The sequence below is a fragment of the Pempheris klunzingeri genome, chromosome 24 (genome assembly GCF_042242105.1).
Source record: "Pempheris klunzingeri isolate RE-2024b chromosome 24, fPemKlu1.hap1, whole genome shotgun sequence".
NCBI classification, from domain to species: domain Eukaryota; kingdom Metazoa; phylum Chordata; class Actinopteri; order Acropomatiformes; family Pempheridae; genus Pempheris; species Pempheris klunzingeri.
In genome coordinates this window covers 3,405,863-3,426,015 of record NC_092035.1, presented here as the reverse complement: position 1 = coordinate 3,426,015, position 20,153 = coordinate 3,405,863, and the positions used below count along the sequence as shown (strand labels likewise).

At 45.4% G+C, this 20,153-nt stretch overlaps 1 protein-coding gene across 5 annotated transcripts in view; it reads left to right on the top strand.

Moving 5' to 3' along the window:
- The window catches only part of nrp2a (neuropilin 2a), a 62,856-nt gene extending 49,647 nt beyond the window's left edge, over positions 1-13,209 (top strand). For 2 of the 5 annotated variants that reach the window (XM_070855398.1, XM_070855396.1), the window contains exons 14-18: positions 2,974-3,239; positions 3,880-3,976; positions 5,544-5,576; positions 10,534-10,596; positions 10,814-13,209. In XM_070855398.1, coding sequence (XP_070711499.1) covers positions 2,974-3,239; positions 3,880-3,976; positions 5,544-5,576; positions 10,534-10,596; positions 10,814-11,118 — 764 coding nt within the window. In that variant the 3' untranslated portion in view covers positions 11,119-13,209. Of the gene's footprint in view, positions 1-2,973; positions 3,240-3,879; positions 3,981-5,543; positions 5,577-7,468; positions 7,939-10,533; positions 10,597-10,813 lie in introns of those variants that run through there. The other 3 variants (XM_070855397.1, XM_070855400.1, XM_070855399.1) reach the window with 3 other exon arrangements.
- Positions 13,210-20,153: the final 6,944 nt, after the last annotated feature.

Below are 20,153 nucleotides of genomic sequence, written 5' to 3'. Positions count from 1 at the left end.
GTTTTCTATAATTAAATGGAGTCATTCTCCTTGTGCGTCTTCATTGAGGCCTTTTTTCAATTTGATTAAAATAATTCCTTAAATTGAAACCAGTCTAATTTAGCAGTTGCTATTTCCAAGCGATTGAGAATGAAAATGAATTTAGGGAATCAGAGGGGGAAGAGACACCAGCACCGCGTCAGGCACATACAGCCTCGCATGCGACACGGCACCACACACGCCAGCCGTCCGCGAGTCAAAGCGCCCGACGTCTCGCCAGGAAGGGGTTAAGACCCAGTAGCTCCCAATTAAGTTCAGAGCAGGAGACTCCAAAGACGAGCAGCTATTCCCAGCCGTCCGTTACTGCCCCTCCATTACCTCAGGCACATCCCAGATGATGCTGTGTAGACTTCCATCTACTTAGACGCTCCTTGACGAAATAATTATTCATTTTCCCTTTATACATACCCGCGGATCAAAAGTGCAGCTTTTGGCATGTTATTAAAAACTATAGAAGCTGTTTCCTGCTGGGTTTAAGGAGGGTTTTCGTTTAAAGCACTATTTCTAATTTTTCATAGGCAGGGTAAGGGATTGTTATCCCAACCTTGTTTTAAAATTCATTGGTTTTGAGCAAGTCTCCATGAAAGATTCAACATCTCTCCAGCTGGAGAGAATTAAACAAGAGGTTCAGCATGTCCCCTTTTTTGTCAAATTTGTGATGTCACCTGGGTCATGTTCGGCAGGGCAGCAGCTCTCGCGTTTTCCTGAAGCGTGACCTATTGAGGTCATAACCGTCTTTGACAGAGGGCTTCAAAGCAGCGTCTTTCATCGCGGGCCGATTGGAAAGGGCTGCTTGGATTAGTCAGGTTGTGGCTTTCATGTATGAAGTATCATTTCCAGCCGTTTTGACACGCCATGCCAGCCTTTGATTTTCCTGCAGATGTCAAAGGTCAGAAATCCCAGCCAACACGAGATCATTATTTCACTGCTATCAAATCACAGTTTAATCCTCTATAGAATTCCCCTTTCTCATGTGACCCAGAAACAATGCTCTCCTCACCTCTTGACCTCAGTCATGAAACCAGCAGTTAGGCACAGAGGTGGAATTAGCCTCCATCTAATGTATTATTTGGCTTAATACACCCCCGCTAGTAAAAGCGTGCTAACTAGGCTTCATAGATTGAGTCCTTGTTTGCTTTTCGCTGCAGGAGACCGCTGTGAAATGGATTAATAATGGTGTGTTTCGCTGCGTATGGCGAGGCAGCCTCGATTATGAGCTGTCTGGCAAACAAGAGGCACAACAATGGGGGGGCTGCGCTGCGAGACGCTGCGCCGCAACACGAGACAGAGACGATGGAAGAGGCTTTTTGGTGCACACATTAGAATGAGTGATAAAACGCCTCGCAGAGTCACAAATACGTTTCGCTGGCACACACACACATGCAGTTGCAGGGGGAGAGCACACAAAAGACACACACACACTCATTCCAGGACTTCGAAGGGCCAAGGGACATACTGTCACACACACTGTCTGAAGTGTCACACACAGGCGAGTCTGGGCGTATGGTGGGCAGAGGGGAGCTGTCAAGGCGGAGGAAGATTTGTCCCTCCAGATACTGCTTGTCGGATCTGCTGGGAAGGCCGCGCACACACACTCACACACAGCGAAAGGTTATCGACCCAGTCACTCAATAACTTGAGCATGGCTACGCTAAAAACACACCCCCCGACTGGATGCTACTGTAAGGTGCATTGGATAAAAAGCAGACGGAGCAGGGAAACACACTCGCACAAACATACCTGGATGCTCCCTGATTTGCCTCAGACCTCTTCTTCCTTGCCTGTAATACAGAGAGGCACACAGTTGCTCTGACACACACACACACACACACACACACACACACAGTTGTTCATGATAAAGCAGGTGATTTAATCTGCAGATTGTTGATACTGGACATTTTCCCACAGGGCCCACTTAAGAAATTCTTCACCAGATGCCTCTTTGAGTCACTCTCTCACACATACATGGGTATACTCATGCAGTCTCTTTCTCTCTCTCACACACACACACACACACACACACACACACACACACACATGCACTGTTAAATACTGTAGGCTCACCAGTCTTACTCTCTCACAATGGAATTCATGTCGGCGTCCAATTTGCAAACTAAACATCCTCTGGTGTAAACAAATGGAGTGGTGTACGTTTTGTTGGGCTTTTCCGTTGTTTAAGTCATTTACCTGGAAGCGAATGAAGAGAAATAGGCCCCGAGGGTCCTGGCTGGAGTTCTGGTAGCAGTCCATATAAGGATGACGCTCTCACTGGACCCATTCTTCTGTGTTTATGCTTGTCATATCCCTATTGTTCCGTGTGACTATTGTGCGGCAGTGATCCCGTTCCTGTTACCAACTGGTGATTAGTTTCTTTTTTGTTTGAGAGTCATGTTGGAATTGTCTGTAACTGTGTGAAAACACATGCTGTACATGTGTGCATACGGGTTTGTATGTGTCTGTCTGTGTGCGCAAAACAGTGATGATTAATGATTTAAAGTTCCTACTTTTCATGGCCTCAAGGGCTAAAATGAAAACCCATTAAATCAGGCTTTTTTTTTTTTTTTTTTTTTAATTTCATTTGTCTACAGCCACCAGCAAACTCAAGGTTAAAACAAAGCCCTTCTCATTTCTTGGTTGCATATTGTTGCAGTGAAATCCTCTGACTGTACTTTTCTCTTGATCCTCTGTGTATCTGAGTTTATCCAATTGGGTTTTGGGGAGAGTTTCATAAGTCCTAAGTAAAAACAGCTCAAACACGGAAATCACCAACATTTGTGTGTACAGCCGCAGCACATCTGGATTCAAGAGCTCCTCGACTTATCAAAGAGTTGAAAGAGTGTGCAGTGACTGGTGATGCTGACCGTACATATTGTGTCATTTTACTCAAATTTATCCAGATTAGTTTCATCTTATCTCATCACATCTCCCCTCCAGAGCTCAACAGCTATCTGTACATGGACGCCAGCCTCAAGACAGAGCAGCAACAAGCCCGGCTGGTGAGCCCTGTGGTGGCGGCCGACTCCGGGCCCCTCTGCCTCCTCTTCTCCTACCAGCTGTGGGGGGAGGCCCAGGGCCACCTGAAGGTCCTGGTGCGGGACGCCCACAACGAGGAGGCCGTCCTGTGGACGCTGAAAGACGATCAGGGCCCCGTCTGGAGGGAGGGCCGCACCATTCTGCCTCGCTCCCCTAAAGACTTCCAGGTAGCAATAAACCTGCATTTTATTTATTTATTTACTTTTTGTTGGTAAAATAATTGGAATGGTATGAAAAAGTCATAACAGCAAAGCTATAGAAGCATCAGACTTGTGGCCAATATCAGTGAGCTATATTAAAGTCTGCTTGATAAATAGGTATCTGGGTCAGATCCTTTATTATATGTCTCCCCAGAAAGAGAAACACATCTTTAATGTCTTTATCAGGCTTGGTTGGAGACAGATACATTCCTCTCAGAGCATCAGTTTTAACCCCTCTGCCACCTTAGGCCAGGCTTGACTTCAAAAGGAGCTAAAGTAAGCCGTATTGTCTCTACTGGCTGTGTGACTGTTGTGGGGATCTCTGTGCATTTGTCAGAGGCATCACAAGCAGTTAACGTTCTCATGAAAAAGTAAGCTGAAGCTTGCAGAGTAGGGGCGGATGATTGCAAGTGTTGAGTGCAACTTTGAAATCACAGGCTCCGTATTAAGTTTTTATCCTCTTTCTCCTCCTCCTCATCCTCCCACTTGTCCCCAATCTCAATAAACCTCCACCCCCATGCTCCCCCGTGTCTTCCTCTTCCTCCTTGTTTTTTTTTTCCAACTTTTACCTCCTCTTCCTCCCCCTCCCCTGTTTTGGCTGCGCTAGGTTGTGATGGAGGGTTTCTTTGCGCACGGCACCAGAGGACACATCTGGATCGACAACATCCACATGAGCTCGAGCACCCCTCTCAAAGAGTGCACACGTAAGTTACACCCAAGCACACACACTTCCTCGCACCCGTGCAACTCTATCTCTAGCGCCCCATCATCTCACCCTCCATCAATCCGCCAGTCCCCCTTCATCCCCTCCACTATTGGCCTTAAGGTCCTTGAGCAGTGACACACGTGAGGTGATAAACCCCGCCACCGCTCCCTCTACTCCCTCACACTCCCATCCCCGATTCAGAGACAGCCTCTCTTCCAAAGAGCCCAAAGAATACAGAGATGAAAGCAGGAAGGAGAGGGAGGGACAGCGTTTATTCCTCCACCAAAAGAAAAAAGAAAAGAAAAGAAGAATAGGAAAACTAGGCCATAAACGCCCCGTGGGCCCCAGCGATGCTAATCTATGTTTCATTAGATTTCTCTTCTTCTCTTTCTCTGCTCTCCCTCTATCTCTCTTGCGCTCACTCCTCTGTCGTATTTGTAAACAGAGCTTTTCCCGAGCTGTCAAAGGGAATTACTAGACAGGCTGTTTCCCAAGCAAGTTTCTGGGTGCCTGGTGTGAGCCGAGCGCCAGCATAGCCTCCTTAATCTGGCCCGAGCAGGGGCTTTGGAGAGGGTCTTAAACAGATCAGAGACCGAGCCGGGGGTTCGGAGCCAAAAACCTGCCGTCATCACTTCTGACTGACGTCCAGTGTGCTTTGGAGTTGGACCACAGTGGGGAGCAGGCATAGTGTACTTGAGGGAAAGTGTGTGTGTGTGTGTGTGTGTGTGTGTTTAGCTTGTGGCAAACACTTCTGTTTTTGTGTGTTTTTGCCTGTTTGTGTAAGTCAGTCATTTCTGTGCGAGTGTGTGTGTCACGAGAGCCTTGAGAGAGGCTAAGCAGCACAGCAGCTTGAAAGGCAAAGATGACAGCCCGGCCCCTGCCTGCCTCCACGCTGCTGCGTTTCCTCCTTCCTCCATTCCCTCCACTCCTTCGTCACTCCCAGAGCATTCTGGGATGTTGCTTATCACCCAACGCAGTAGAGTTTTTCACAGTACGTTGGCATTCCGGCCAAAAGGCGCCAGTTCCCAAGTCAGTTTCCCTCTTTATTTCTCTCTCAGCCTCCCCCTGACACACACACACACACACACACACACACACACACACACACACAGAGACACACACATCAGTTCTTTGTGTTTGCATTCCAGGCAATCAAAGTGAAGGCTCTGCTCTGTGCATTTGCAGTGAGCCAAAAGCCCCCCTGCCCGCTCCAGTTTAACTGGACTCCACAGATAAACAACTTGAAATGCGTGAACTTTGCGAACACAGACACACACACACACACACACATGCACGTAGAGCGCAGCCCATCTCAAATTCCCAACTCACACAATGTACCCTGTTTGAAATTGCATTCTTGCAAAGGAGCCGAGCAAATGCCATAATTCATGTGAGTTATCTGAGGAATTAACTTAAATTTCCTCGGGAGGAGTTTGATAGTCTTGTGACATTTGTGTGACATTTGGCTGACTTTTCCCTCGTATTTAAAGTTATCTAGCAGCTCTCCGTCTCTCTCTCCCTCCTCCTGTCTCTATGTCTGCCTGGCTCTTTCTCTGTCCTCGCAGAACCCTTTTCAGCGTTCTCTCCTGAAAATCCAGGTGAGTTTGAATTTGGTATGATGTCACTTCCTCTCTGGTCTTGCTTCCTGTCCCTTGGTATGCACTAGCCTGGGGTTTTTTGCTTGGTGGCAGTTTAAAGTGTTAAACACTAAGCAATCAGCCCAAACCAGTCCTTCACTGACAACACTGCAGCTGTGTGATCCCAGATTAATAAAAGTGCACTTCATTTTTAAAACGGTTTGGTAGGATCACCAAACAAATACTAAATCCCTTTGCTAAAATCTAAATTTTTAAATTTGCAAATACCAAATTTCCCTGCCAAGTTGGGAAATAGATGATTTCAATAATGTGTTGTTGTGCATTACTTTTACCTTGTCAGTCTCAGTGGAAACAAAGGATTAGTCTCAAAAGAGCAAACTCTGCGTGCAAGGCAAGCTAAATCAAACGCACCTCATATTATATTTGAGAAGAGCCACATATTCTCAGCTCTAGCCTGCCTGACGCAGCCTGAAGGGTTTTAAATAACTGTCTGCCTCATGAAAAATATTTAGAGCATCCTGGGGGACTCTATGAGATTGATGTTAGTGTTTTGGCACCTCATAATGTCTTCCAGTAAGATAAGAGCTTGTCCGTTTCAGTGTGAATGTGATGTGTGTGCACTTCTCTGGCTTTTCTACTCCTCTGCCTTCACTCACACACACACACACACACACACACACACACAGAGTCTCTAACCCTTGACAAACATGCACAAACACACACATTAATATCACCACACACACACACACACACACATGCACCAGTGTCCCCAGTGAAAAGCAATCAGATAGAGTGACTGAGCAGCGGCAAGCATGGGTGTCTCACTCTCCTCTCCCTAACTCAGCTCTGTCTAATGAGTGTGTGCAGTGTGAAGTAGCAGGAGCACGCACCATTTCTCTCTGTAATTATGTGACACGGTCCAAAAATCAGGATGTATTCAGCTCTGCTTCACTTTCCCTAGTTCAATTTGACATTTCTCTCTGCCTTACAACTCTCCACATCAAGTGTGGATGGTACATGTGGGTTTTATTTTTTAGTTTGTCAACGTCTTCAGGGGTTCGTTTTCGCAAAGCAGACTTGGATAGCCGAGTAGAGGCTTCTTGGAAGGTGATTAGTTGGTTCTTACCAAGAATTTGAGAAGGGGGTTCAAGCCAGGGGCAGCAGTGTAGAGGATCTGTGGAGATAGTCTCCAAGGAGACAGAGCTTGGCTTGAGGAGGAGAGGACCGGCCAGGAGGCTGATGCATGAGAAAAAGGAAAATGAAAAACCGAGAACAGAGAACAGGATAAATTATGTACTCAAAACAAATCTACCAACTCAAGCCATCTTAATAATAAATCCCAATCCAATATCAGCTCAGAGAGAGCTCTGGAACATTGGATTCCCATGTGGTGTCCAACTGATCTTGCATGGAGACTTTATCAGGGGGCTGTTTGTGACTTCCTGTGCCAGTGCGAAACAGGAAAAGGAAGCTCCGTGATTCAATGTGTGTGGGTGCTTTTATAAAACGAATTATTTTGGCTTTTGTTTCACACCAAGTCATTTCATTGGAGCGCTGAAAAAATTCTCCTGCATTGCATTTGATTGGATCAACCATTGGACAGATTTCAAACCAAATCTTTGGATGATCTTGGTGTGAAAACTTGTCCTCAAACTGCAACCCAAGCTACATGAGAGAAATGGATGCATTTTATTTTTTGTATTTTTTTGGGCCTTGGAGATTTATTTCATTTTTTTGCAACTGGCATGCTTGTGCATGCTCATATGAGGTGCACGCCTGCTGTTCGTATGATGAAGACCAATAGGGATAAAAAATAGAGAATTAAATGTAGAAAATAAACAAGTGCCACTCCTCTTTTCCCGCTGGCCAATTACTCTGTATCTCTCCACCAGGGGGAGGCGTTCCTGTGCCTCCCTTGCCCATCCACTGGTATTACATTATGGCCGCCGGGGGCGCCCTCCTTCTCCTGGCGGTGGCCATCTTGGTCAGAGCCCTCTGTTGCTGCCGACAACACCTGGCCACCAAGAAGAGCCAGCTGTCAGTGGCCTATCACAGCTCCTCGCAGTGCTTCCAGTATTCTAACTGGTCCTCCAGTATGGCCGCCCCAGGGGTGGAGCCAGTCCTGACAGTGAGGCTGGACAGCCGGGACCGCCACCGTACCCTCTGCTGAAAAGAAACACTTAGCTGCGTTGTGTTTGGCAGAGCAGGACGCCAACTCGTGATGTCAGTGGCAGCGCGTGTCATGATGCTGCAAGATTGACAGAACATCCACTCGACGAAACCCCTCCCTCATTTAGTTTACAGTTGCAAGGGTGATGATGACACGGACATTGTCCTCGACTGCCAAGCTGGAAATTTGCAAAGAAACACTGTGCTCTCTCTCTCTCTGTCTCCAATGGATGTAGCTTTGGTTGCTGTTTTCTTCTTTGTTCCGTTAAGGAGTTTGTTGTTGACATTTTCACACTATGCTGCTCCTGATGAGAGGACTTAAGTCTGAGTAAGTTATTTATCTGAACAGCTTGTTTCGGACCATTGAGTGCCGTCTGGCTCCTCATAACCCCAGCAGTCCTCCTGAAATGACCCCAGCATGGACATACACACAGACATGTGTGGGCTGGGAAATGGAGGGGGTCGAGCTGTTTCGGCTGCGAGAGCCAGCCAGACCTGCCAAACCACAGGCTAAAACAAGACCCCAGAGACACGAGGAGCTCTGCAGTGCTGAGAGGGAGACGAGGAAAACTGTTAGGCTGAGAGGCATTCAACGTGCTAGCTGTGGAAATGATCTGGCAAGCCCCAGAAAATAAAGCTCTTGGTATCTCTGTAATAACAACACGAGATAGCTGTGATATGAGTTGTACCAATAGTGAGGGTGTTGTAACGGAGGAGGAAAAAATCCCTCCATTGTCTTTTTCAACAGAGCATGTGCACATTTAAAAACAAAGGAATGCAAATCCATCATACTTTAAGTCCTGCATCACAAATGGAGATAACCAGCTCGTTTGATTGAACGTCGTGTCTTCTCCTGATAAAGGCATCAGTCAGTGATGGATGCAGCCGTCTTCAGTGCTTAGTGTTTCATCTTGATTCTCTGGCGTAATAAAGCACGTTGTTCCACTCCCATTTATGCTTCATACCACCCACTCCCATTGTTCCCCATGTCTTTGAGCTGCCCAGATGAAAGCCACGCTGAGCCAAGCCTTGTTGTGTTTTCAGTGGGAATATGTGCTTGTTGTTTTTAGGGTTGTAAATAGACACAGCTGTCTGCCATCACCACTTCTCTCTTGATTTATGCTCCTACAAATCCCACAATGCCGCTGGACCATCTGGAAGCCATAAGTGCAGTGCTTTGCTGTATATGTGTACCCTTGAGAGGGATCCAAGACATTATGAAAACCAGAGCAGAACTCTAGTTATTGATGGTTCCTCTTGTCGTGCCATAAGACGCCATAAATGGCTGTTAACATAATATAAGACATAGCTAATGCACTCCTTGCTAATATTTAACATATCTGGGATCTACAAGCCTATTTTATTTGCGAAATTTCTCAAAATTCTGACTGAGAAAGACAAATCGGCACCAATTTCTCTCTCATCAGTCGGAACAGAGGTGGTGAGATTTGACACAAGCTCAGTTTAGCACCCTGGATTGAATGAAATTGAGGTCTTCACTCTGTGGCTTAATGGCTCTGCTTGCGTGATCTGTCACACCAGCGAAAATCCATCACCTACTAGCCCACAGCTCAGCAGAATGCACCTCGATTTGTCGCCACAATTTAGAGGCTAAACTTTTCCCTCCAGAGTGAAAAAAGGTGTTTTTTGGCACGCTCTCGCTATGTGCTTTTAAATCAACTTGGCGAGGAGGGATTGGACACCCTACTTGGTCCATCTCAAGACCGTTACACTCCAAGCCCCTAATAGTAGTAATTAGTTAATGGACGGATAACATTTATTAAGGCTGCGGTAAGCACTTTTCCCTCCCATCTACCGCGCCTCCGTCGCCCAATCCGCTGCCAATTTCAGTTGCCCTGGAAACAGTATTAATAACGCCATTGGCCATCAAAGACCTCCGAATCTAGACGTGTGCCTTGCCAAGCAGTTACTCCCACTCCTGTGTGCTTGCCAAGAGCAGCAAGCGAAAACACACATTCATGCACATAGACACAAATGCCCCCCCACACACACACAAAAAGTAAAAAGAAAAGTCATCTAAAGTATAAGTACACTTGAGCTATCGGGCTCGACTAAAGTGCCGCAGCCATTGCTAGTTTTACCACACTTGTAATCTTCCAATTCAGACACTCACAGACATACATACCAATGTTCAGTTCGCAGCGTCTGGCAGTGCCCTGAGATTCACAGAATGGAAAGCGAGGAGACACAAGCACTACTTAAATGATGACATTTGTTGCCATTAGTTTTTTTTTTTTTTGTTGTTGATCATCTTATACACCACTCTTAAACTTGACTATAATAGTGTCAATGATTTTAATGGTGATAATGATGGTTGCTGTTAATTATTTGATGATGACATGTTTGCATCTTTATTCACACGGAATGAACAGTCTTATACCATCAGTATGTTATGTGATGACTGTGTGTTTGACAGGAATGTATCATAATGATCTTTCTCTATTAATAAAGTCATATTTTTCTATTATTCCAAGACGTATGTGTGTGTATGTGGACGCCAAATCTCTGAATCATCAAAATGAGCACGCATGAGTAATAATTGAATATTTTCCTGCCAGTGCCACCTGTTATTGCCAATTGTCAGCATTGCAAAAGATATTTAATTGGAACCAGAAACAGCCAAGTGAAGAAAGTCAGACAAAAGTACCAAATATGTTACAACCTGATTGGAATCTGTGAATGGAAGATGAGCCTCTGTGTTACAATAGCTATGTGTAGAATTTGAATGATGCCTAAAGGCCACGTTTCCTGTGCTTCTCTCTGACAGGTAAGAGACCCACTGAATTTGGAGATGGACGGCTTTCCAGTGGCAGAGACCCGCTAGGGGGAGGTAAGGCACAAGGAACTCTCCGTAATACCTTTTGATCAGTAGAGGCAGGCTATTTCAGTATCAAACGCTCCCTTCTGAATATATTTCTTTTAGTCTTTTAGATTTGTATGATCTCCCACTTACAACAACACATTTAGACTAAAGACTTTTCTTTAGTTAATTCAGTTCTGTTAAATTAACTTTTACGCTTTCCTCACTCCTTCCCTTCCTGTCACAGTTCAGCAGTTCCCTGAATACAACACAGCATCCCCGTCATCCGAGCCTCCAGTGACCCGCGTGTCCGAGAAGGACAACTCGTGGCTGTACACCCTGGACCCCATCCTGGTCACCATCATCGTCATGAGCTCCCTGGGCGTCCTGCTCGGGGCCGTCTGCGCCGGCCTCCTCCTGTACTGCACCTGCTCCTACAGCGGCCTGTCGTCCCGTTCGTCCACCACCCTGGAGAACTACAACTTCGAGCTGTACGACGGCCTCAAGCACAAGGTCAAGCTGAACCAACAGCGCTGCTGCACCGAGGCGTGAGGAGGTCGAGAGAGGGAACACAGAAGGACACGGAACGAGAGCGCGAGACGCAGCCATTTCGTGAAAACCTCTCACTATTTTCTTCATTTCCTCCAGTTCACTTTAGTGTCAGTATACTTTCTCAGCGGTGCAGATGCCTGGACACATGAACAATGAGAAAGCCACTTTTTAGCTCAAACGAGAACTTTTTTTCCTGCTTGGAAAAACATGGCACAGTCCGGTGTTGGTATTTTTTGTGGCGAAAGAACCAATGAGAGACAGAGTGGGGTTCCCCAGATGGATTGTTCTACTGCGGGGATGTTAGGCCTCAAAAATAAATATCTACACATATCAACTACAGATTCGTGCTCCACCAAAAGAGAAGTGTTTATAAATGCATCGTAGGTTTGTAAGAGGTCTAGTTTTGAAACTGGATACCGTAAGCTACACATACTGAGTCAGACACATTGTGTTGGAAAGGTGGTAGGTTAGGAACGTGCTTAGGACGCGTCTTTTTTGATCACATGTGAACACAGTGGCCTAGAACTTAGCTCCTTTGTGTGGCCCGTTGGCTTTTTTTGTTCCGTCGTAGACTCTGCTACCTATCAGCCTCAGTTATCCTCTTAGTTCCTGACAGTCTGTGGTATTTTTAGTCACCGACGCCCATCGGGTTTGTCTTTCCTGCTTGGTCACTCTCTTTCTGTTTAATGTTTGCGTTCTGGCCTATTGCCAGTCTGTGATGGCAGATAAGTAGAAAAAAAGAGGCACAGAAAGTGTATGTGTGTGTAGAGGCGGGGAGGGGGGCATTTTACCACGTTCTTTTAACAACGGAGAGAGTTATTGTTAGATTTAGTTGTCGGAGACTGTTGTTACTGGTTCCTGTCAAGGAGAAGGTCATGTTTACATTGTGGTTAATGGCGGAAGGTCAAGGAGCTTTGGTCGGTGCAACCTATGGATTGCTGGAAAGCAGAGACTGAAAACCACTGAAGAAGAAGGAGAAACAAAGAGAGAGAGACTGTGACTGACAGAGCACTACGATCCCCTGCCTCCCCCTCTCACAGGGGGCAACGTGTTTCAGCGAGAACAGAAAACAAATGGGATCAAGAAGAAACGCACAGCCAGAAACAGAATCTTCTCAATCGACTGACTGTGCGCACGGACGCACAACAAGCCTTAAAAGCGAACTGTTGACGGAAATGTTAAAAAAAAGGAACATTGAGGCGACACCAAGACAAGAGAGGAGGTATCCATCCCTCTCTTTTTACATGTGGACCTCAAAAGCCATGATTTAAAGGACCTACTCCCCCCAACTCACACACACACACACACACACATCACAGCACCCCCACCTCAAATTATGTTTTATTCTGAAGTTGCTTTTGTTTCTTTTTCTTTATGTCGGCTCTCGCACAGCAAGGCGGGCATTCTTCGGGATGGTTTAGAACCAATCAGAAAGGCTCTCGTGTTGCACGCTCTGAATGGACTCATAAGCCATGAGAAGGAGAGGGAGGGTGAGACGAAAAGTCTCCCTCCCATGCACATGCACACATTGCTTCACTTGTATATACAGATGTGTATACAGAACGTGAACACACACACACACACACACACACACACACACACACACACACACTGAGAGACACTCAGACCTAAAAATGAAGGGAACACTGAATATATTTGAGCCCACGGAGAACATAAATGCTATGGATTCAATTCACACACAAGCGCTCAACATTTCATCCCATTTACCCTTATCATACACACACACACACACACACACACACACACACACACACACTCCCTCTCCTCTGAGGCCCTCATCTCTGGACCCCACTGACTCTTTTCAAAGTGCCTTGGAGCCTCGGGGATCCAGCTTGCCTTTGGAGCCAGTATCAGATACAGTAATTTGACATTGACAGTGACAGTGACAGTCACAGCGCCCCCTTCTGCCTGGGAGGACCAAACAAACGCTAAAAGGACAGGACCCCCTATTTCGCACTGCTCGGACTGCTGTTGTTGTTGTTTTAAAGGGGTTCTTTGTACAGAAATGCTCTTTTTATGATTGTTATTATAATTATTGTTATGATTATTTAATAAAGGATTTATACCATACTGAAGAAAAAGCTGATTTTCTTACCCTGACATATTTGTGTGAAAAGAAAAGAAATGTTTGATGTTCTCTCAGCATTATTGACACTCCTGCGACAACTTAATACTTCTTGTCCCCTCAAATCTGCCTTAGACTTACAAACTTTTACTTTTAATTGCAAAAAGAATACACACACGCGCGCAAACTCACGTCGTCGCTCGCTTTCTCTGTCACATACACATTTATACATAATGCCGTGTTGTCAGCCTGCTACACTTGGCCTCTAATCTCCCCATGATGTCCCATTAGTCTGGACCTCTGGTGGCCCTCATTTAGGAGCTCCAACATCAAAGCTTTGAAGTGCCCAGAGTCTCAGCCACACACACACACACACACAGACTCATGCAGCACACATGCAATTACCCTGCTTCTCTTTTATACAGCTTGCTGAGTCTCCCACACACGGTTCCATTTATCCACATAAACTTTCCTCACCTAAATGCAAACCCTGTTAGCAAATACAGCACAGTTTCAGATCCAGTATGTGATATGTTTGACTCGTTGGGGTCTCCAGGACGCCTGTAGGGGGTGCTTTTGGTGGGTAACACAGTTGTGGCTTGGAAGATTAATGAGAGTGCCAAAGTTAATGTTGCATTTCTCACAGAAATGTGTTTTTTCCTCGCTGAACTAGGCTGTCATCATAGTTTGTTAATCATAGGAACGTTTAACACAACTTTGAGTTGATATGAAATGGAGCCCGTAGTACAGACACCACGTTATGAGCCGTACAAAGCAGAACGACACGTGTTGTCGCTGCACGGCGGCGATGGCAGTGGCTGTTAGCATGCTCCGGTCCGTGACATAGCGGGCCAATTACCGCCTCTAAAAAAACACCGACAATCCCCAGTCTGCCAGAGGAGTGCAATGCCATCTGCTCACAGGTTTGATTGATCCCGGCAGAACAGTCACGACCACATCACACGAATGAACGCCGACAGGAAATTACCAAAGGAGCCAGATTGTCATTGTTCCATACCGCCTCTTGTTTTCACAACCAAATTATTCTTAATTTTTTTTGTCCCTGTGAGTGTGTGTGTTACCCAAATGTTGTTTTTCTAGGTTTTTTATCAGACTGTAATGGCACACTGCAGGGGCCCTTTCCTTTAGCCGTCAGATCAGAGAGTTCTTTTGCCTCTGAAGCTGAGGCGGCCTTCAAAGAAAAAGCTCTGGCACCCTGTAAGTCGATAGGCCAGATTGCGGAGGGAGCCGATTTGAGGGTCGCGCCACAGGAAGTGACTGAAACACACAGCTAATTAATCTGGGGATTATGTAATCAAGATGGAAGAGAGGGCAAACAGGCAGCACATTAGTCATCACAGTTAGGGAGGAAACTTTGTTTGGTTTTCTAACTTAATCACTTAGTATTTCCTTTATATTATCGCAGAGACTCCTCGCGGGTCCTAGCAAGGTGAAATATGAAGGTACATTGGTGTTAACAGTTGTTAAACATCAGAAATAGCTTATGATACAGCCACAAAGAATATTAATAGAATAGAATCATTCCTTCCCAGGGGAGATTCAGAAATCTTAAATTCAGAAATCCTCCGCTTCGTCAGTAGAAGTCTGAAGAGGAGAACCACCTGGAGACTCAACCTTACATCTCTTTCAACAGCATCCAAAGTGCTGTCACAAACTGCAGCAGCGTTGCATATACGCATGCACGTGCAGAGACAGACAGCACACACACACACACACACACACACACACCACCACGCACCCACATCCCAATGGTCTTCCTGGGAAGGGGGCCCAGATAATCTTGTCGGGCCTGCCAGCGGTTCAAAGCACCTATATGGGTCAGAGAGTGGGAGGGGGTGTGTGTGTCTGTGTAGAGTATGGAGCATGGAAATGGAATCTGCCAGCCAATGACGACAGACCCAATGACAACAAATGCCAAAGTCTTGTATAAACACCAGGCAGACCATCACTTTCCTTCCCCCCGTGACATTATCATCTCCGCACCACCAGAGGATACTGCCTCAGAAAACAAATACATGAAGGAAATGATTGGGATGAGAAAAGCTCCATTCAGAGCTCCAAACTAGGCCAGCTTTCTTGTCATTGTGAAGCAGCTCAGAGGAAATTAACTTGATACAAAGATACTAAGGGTGATTTGATGCCTTCGGACTGAAGCTAATGCCTCATGCTGGTAGAGAGTTCTGGTTTTCATTTCTCAGAAGCATCTCAGCATCGACAAATTTGAGGCCATAACATGGTTTTTAGCAACAGCAACACCCTTACGTTATGCTTTTCGTCATAACTGAACTTTTTTTGTGGACGCGCAACATGACCCATGGTCCTGTGTGGCGGGCCACCTGTCCGCTCCACTTGAGGCTGGTGTGTTTACAGTCACGGTTGCCCTATATAGCGCAAAAAACTTGTTATCAGGCATAGTGGGAGGCCTCTCGCAGTGGGTCCCAACCATCTGTCTGGAGTGTTTGTGGTTTGAGTTTGAGTGAAGGTGTTGCAGTTCAAGTGCTTGTCATCAGAGACCTGTACAATTGTTCCTCTAGTAGAAGCAATGCTTGACAAATTCTTTATTTCAAGAATTGTATTGTTTGGAAGGTGTTTGTAGTCCTATTAGTCTGACCTCAATATTCTTTACTTTGCCAGAGGAAATCTTTTACACCAGTGACACAATGTTTTACTTGATAGAAGCTTCTTTCTTGGCATTTTGTGTGAGTACCCTACTGATTTAGCATCTTCAGACACACAGTAGACTCTTTTTTACGCCATGTATTCTTCCTCCCAGCCCCGGTTACCCATGATACAACTCTGACAGTCCTAATGAAACCTCAAGGCCTCTAGCAGCAAGCAGAGATGAGGAGTGAGTGACAGAGGTCTGATGAGCCTTGTACAATCTTTTTTTACTCAACCCAATTCTAAAAACAGATGAAATAAGTTCTTTGAAACCTTAATCAATATGAAATAATAATATATATAGCAATAAAAATAATAAAAATATACCTGTCAATCACAAGTTAAGTAAAGGAAAGCTGTTAGTGTTGCAATCAAACTTGACAGGTTGTCACGATTCGAATGTTCTGGGACAAAACATCACGCCGCTTCTGTGATAATCTGTTCGATGCTGGCAGAGTAGGCCGTTCTTCACTCCGCATCTGTCAAATGATTTCAGCAGAGTCGAGTTGCCATGCCTGTTTGATTTGAACAAGTGTGTCGATAATAGAATGAAAAACAAAATTGTATTTCATGAAAAGTGGCGATCAATTAACAATGACAAAAGCAACGCGCTTCCAAGAATTCAGCTGGGGCAGATTTCAGAAACAAGCAAATAAACAGCTGCGCTCATCATGATTCACTCTGGCTGCCATTATAGCTGAAGAAAGAAAGAAAATAAGAAATAGAAAATCATCTGAATGCCTGAGTCTGTTGTCGGAGGCTGGTACCCAAGTTTAGCATGTGCAGTAATTGAAATGGCCTTCTCATAACTTTCTCTCCAAATTAGGGCTCTTTCATTATGTATTCCATTGGGGCGATAATCAAATTCAATTGCACTTTGAGACCCATCTGTTCCAAAATAATTGATGATTCTACCCTTCAAAAATAACCACCCGAGCCTCCTCAGCTCTGCACATAAATCTCCTCATCTGAATCAAATTAGCTCCGCAAGTAACGCGTGTTTACGAAGCGGCTTTGTCGCCACACTTCCCCTTTGATGAAGTTGGGCACTGCAGTGTGGTATCGATAGAAATGCAGTAAATAAAAAAGTAACGTAAAGGAAAAGAATGGGATGTTTTTGTTCACACCCTTTATTTCATTTCTACATGCTGATTTCCTGTATGACATTGAATTGTAGCTGTCAGTCAGTGACTTTCTTGTTTTGGTGTTTTCCTTTTCGCTCTCTTTTCAGGATTTGATAATAAGCAGTCTAAGCTGGGAGGAAAAGTGATGTGGCAGAGGGAGATTATGCGCCTGTGAGGCCAATGTGGATGTGAAGCCTCGGGAGAGGAGAGCTCTCTGTGTTTGGTTAATGTGGGATGGAGCTCCATGCCCCGTGCATATCCTCAATCCTCTGAGTGGGCTGCTGTTGATGGTAAGGGTTATATTTCACGATTTGTAGGAGGTACAAAAAGTGTGTGTTTACGCGCGCGCGTGTGCGACAGTAATGTGGTGACATCCGTCTCTCTGTGATAATTCTGTACCATGGCGCTCTGAGTAACTGCACCCAGGAGAAAGAGGATTTACAGCCTCATTCAACTGTGCTGAGCTCCAGTTAAACATCATTCAAACCGCCAACTTCGCAATCCCTCTCTCTTTTTCTCTATCTCACCACACACACACACACACACACACACACAAACTCTTGTTGAATGATGTCATCGAGTGTAGATTCATGGGACAATTGCAGTGTTCCTTCAAGTGTTTTGGAGATTTATCTGTGCACACTCCTCTCATTTTGCTGTGCGGTATTGTTTTTTTTATCGGACTTATTATATCGCAGAGGTGACTCTTATAGTTGCATGGACTTGAAACCGCCATGCTCCCACCAGCTTTAGCACTCACGCTCAGAAAAGAGAGAGAGAGGAGGCAGTAAAAAGGAGAAAATACACTGTGCACGATGAAACAATCGCTCTTCATACAACTAAACAGGGAAGGGAGGAAAGGGGCCTGCTAAATTTGCTTATCAGTCCCTCTCATGCTACAGTTTGGGCCCTTGGAGACACAACTGCATCAGGCCACTGGGGCACAAGCGGGGAGTCGGGTAAACACATCGTAGTAGAATAAGCAAGCTACACAAAAGGCCTTCCTCCCATGACCGAGGCCACACACAGCGACGCAGCGCTGCAGTTTCCATATATACACTGAGAAGAACAACAAACAAGCAGCAAAATCCACAGACAAATACTACTGCAAATATCAAATCAATATCCCGCCGTTATTTGTGAAACTGTTTGGACTTGGCGTCATCGTGGGATTATTTGTATCAGTTAGAACTCTCAGAGGATGGAACCAGGGGAGCGTGCACCACCTGCCTCTCTCCTCTGAACTGGGGAGGGAAAACAACAAGAGCGGATGCATGGATGTGTTGCCGCAGTCTGGGGGGGGTGAAAATACGGCGTGCGTGCTAGTGTGCTTGTTTTACGTGTACTGTGTGTGTGCATGCACAGGTGTAGTCCCCATGTGTCCTCACACCCACTCCAGTTTTTGGTGTCTCCTTCACATTTAGTTGTTATGGAAACAAGAGCGGCTGCAGGCACAGCATTAGCATGGCTGTTGCATGTTAGTCATATAGAGCTAGCATGCTAAACAAGTTCAGCAGGTTAAACTGGACTATCTTTTCTCTCTCTCTCTCTCTGCACCTTGCCAAGAATGAGAAGTGCCTCTGTGTTTGTGCCCCTCTGTATTAAGTGGATTGCCTCCCAGTTTTACAGAGAAGAGAAAAGACGAAAGGTTTTGCAAATTATGCGCATATAAATTCACTTCTGTGCAGCTTTTCACCTGTGTTTTCCAACCATTTGTGTCCAAAATCGGATTTTTTTTTTTAACTTGATATTTTCTGAGAGAATGTGAGCCTTTTGTGCTGCACAGCTATGTCCCCTGCTGAGCTCTGACTGGTGGCACTGTCAAAAAATGTTGCCTTTAAAAACAGCCCCCATAATTCATATATATGAAATAATACTGTGTAAGCAGGCACAGTATGTACTGTACATAAGGGTGCACGTTTCCCAGTGTCTCCACCAATCAGGCTAGTTGCATGACAACATCTGCTGTTAAAAAGGTAGCCTTTGACACAGAACACACACCACCACCGGCAATGCAATGTGTCTGAGAGCATCAGTTCTTCGTCAGCGCGAAGATGCTCCCAGTATTCCCACGACCCCCAACCAAATAAATAACCCGCCCCCGCTTGACACCAGTGAGAGTCCTTGTCTCCAGATGCTCTGCCTGCCTTGCATCTACCCGCAAGGCCTCCTTCCCCCCCCCTGCTTCCATAACCACACTAAAGCCTTGAGGAGAGCAGCACTACCTGCATACAATCAACACGTGCGCATACTGTACACACACATGCAGACCAACGCATGCACGTTGCCATGATGGATGGCCTTTCCCTCTCGGTAATGCACAAAAGCATTATCTGTCACCCTCTAGTCCAGAGGAAAGAGATGCTCTTTTAAAAATTGACGCTCTGCTCCATGGTAGCGTCCCTGGCAAGCCCATGTGGAAGGCTGCTGAGCTGCTCATGCAGGAAGGTGCCTCCTCCTCCTCCTCCTCCTCCTCCTCCTCCTCCCAATCTTTCTTGGGTCGGGGATCACACTATAGCTCTTCCACTTCATTTAATACTTCTCACTTGATACTCCATTATTCAAAGTTGTCAAGGATAAATCACACATAAATGCGAATGTGCAAACCTGACTAATTTGAAATCCTGGGCTCGATAGATTTACCCCAAGGACAATTCACAATTCTCCTGCGGCGCCAGCCTCTGTTTGACTCATATCTCCTGCATATAGGATGCAATGATTTTATGGTTACAGCTTGTTTATGTCTAAAATAAGACAAATATCTTCACTGATTATTACTTTGCTCTGATTTCTGATTTCCTAATAAAAGGCAAGATTACCTTGGATAGAAAAACTTTCTTCATTGCACTGTGTGTGCTAGTGCATTGGATTATTCATGTTTATCTGGTTACTGTGTGATTGACTGGGGCTTATTTACGAACACAACTGTTAAATCTGCTGTGTGGCTTCCTGTCACTTTCTACAACTCATCATTCACAGTTCAACCTGCCTTCAACGTATAATCCTGAGCAGGAATTTCAGTTGTTTTCATCTTCTTTCTTGGCTAATGCGGGAGAATCTTTTTTACACCACCAGTACATTTTAAATTACCTTTCTCCATTAAGATGACAGATTAAAATTAATCTGTCACATATCATTTACAA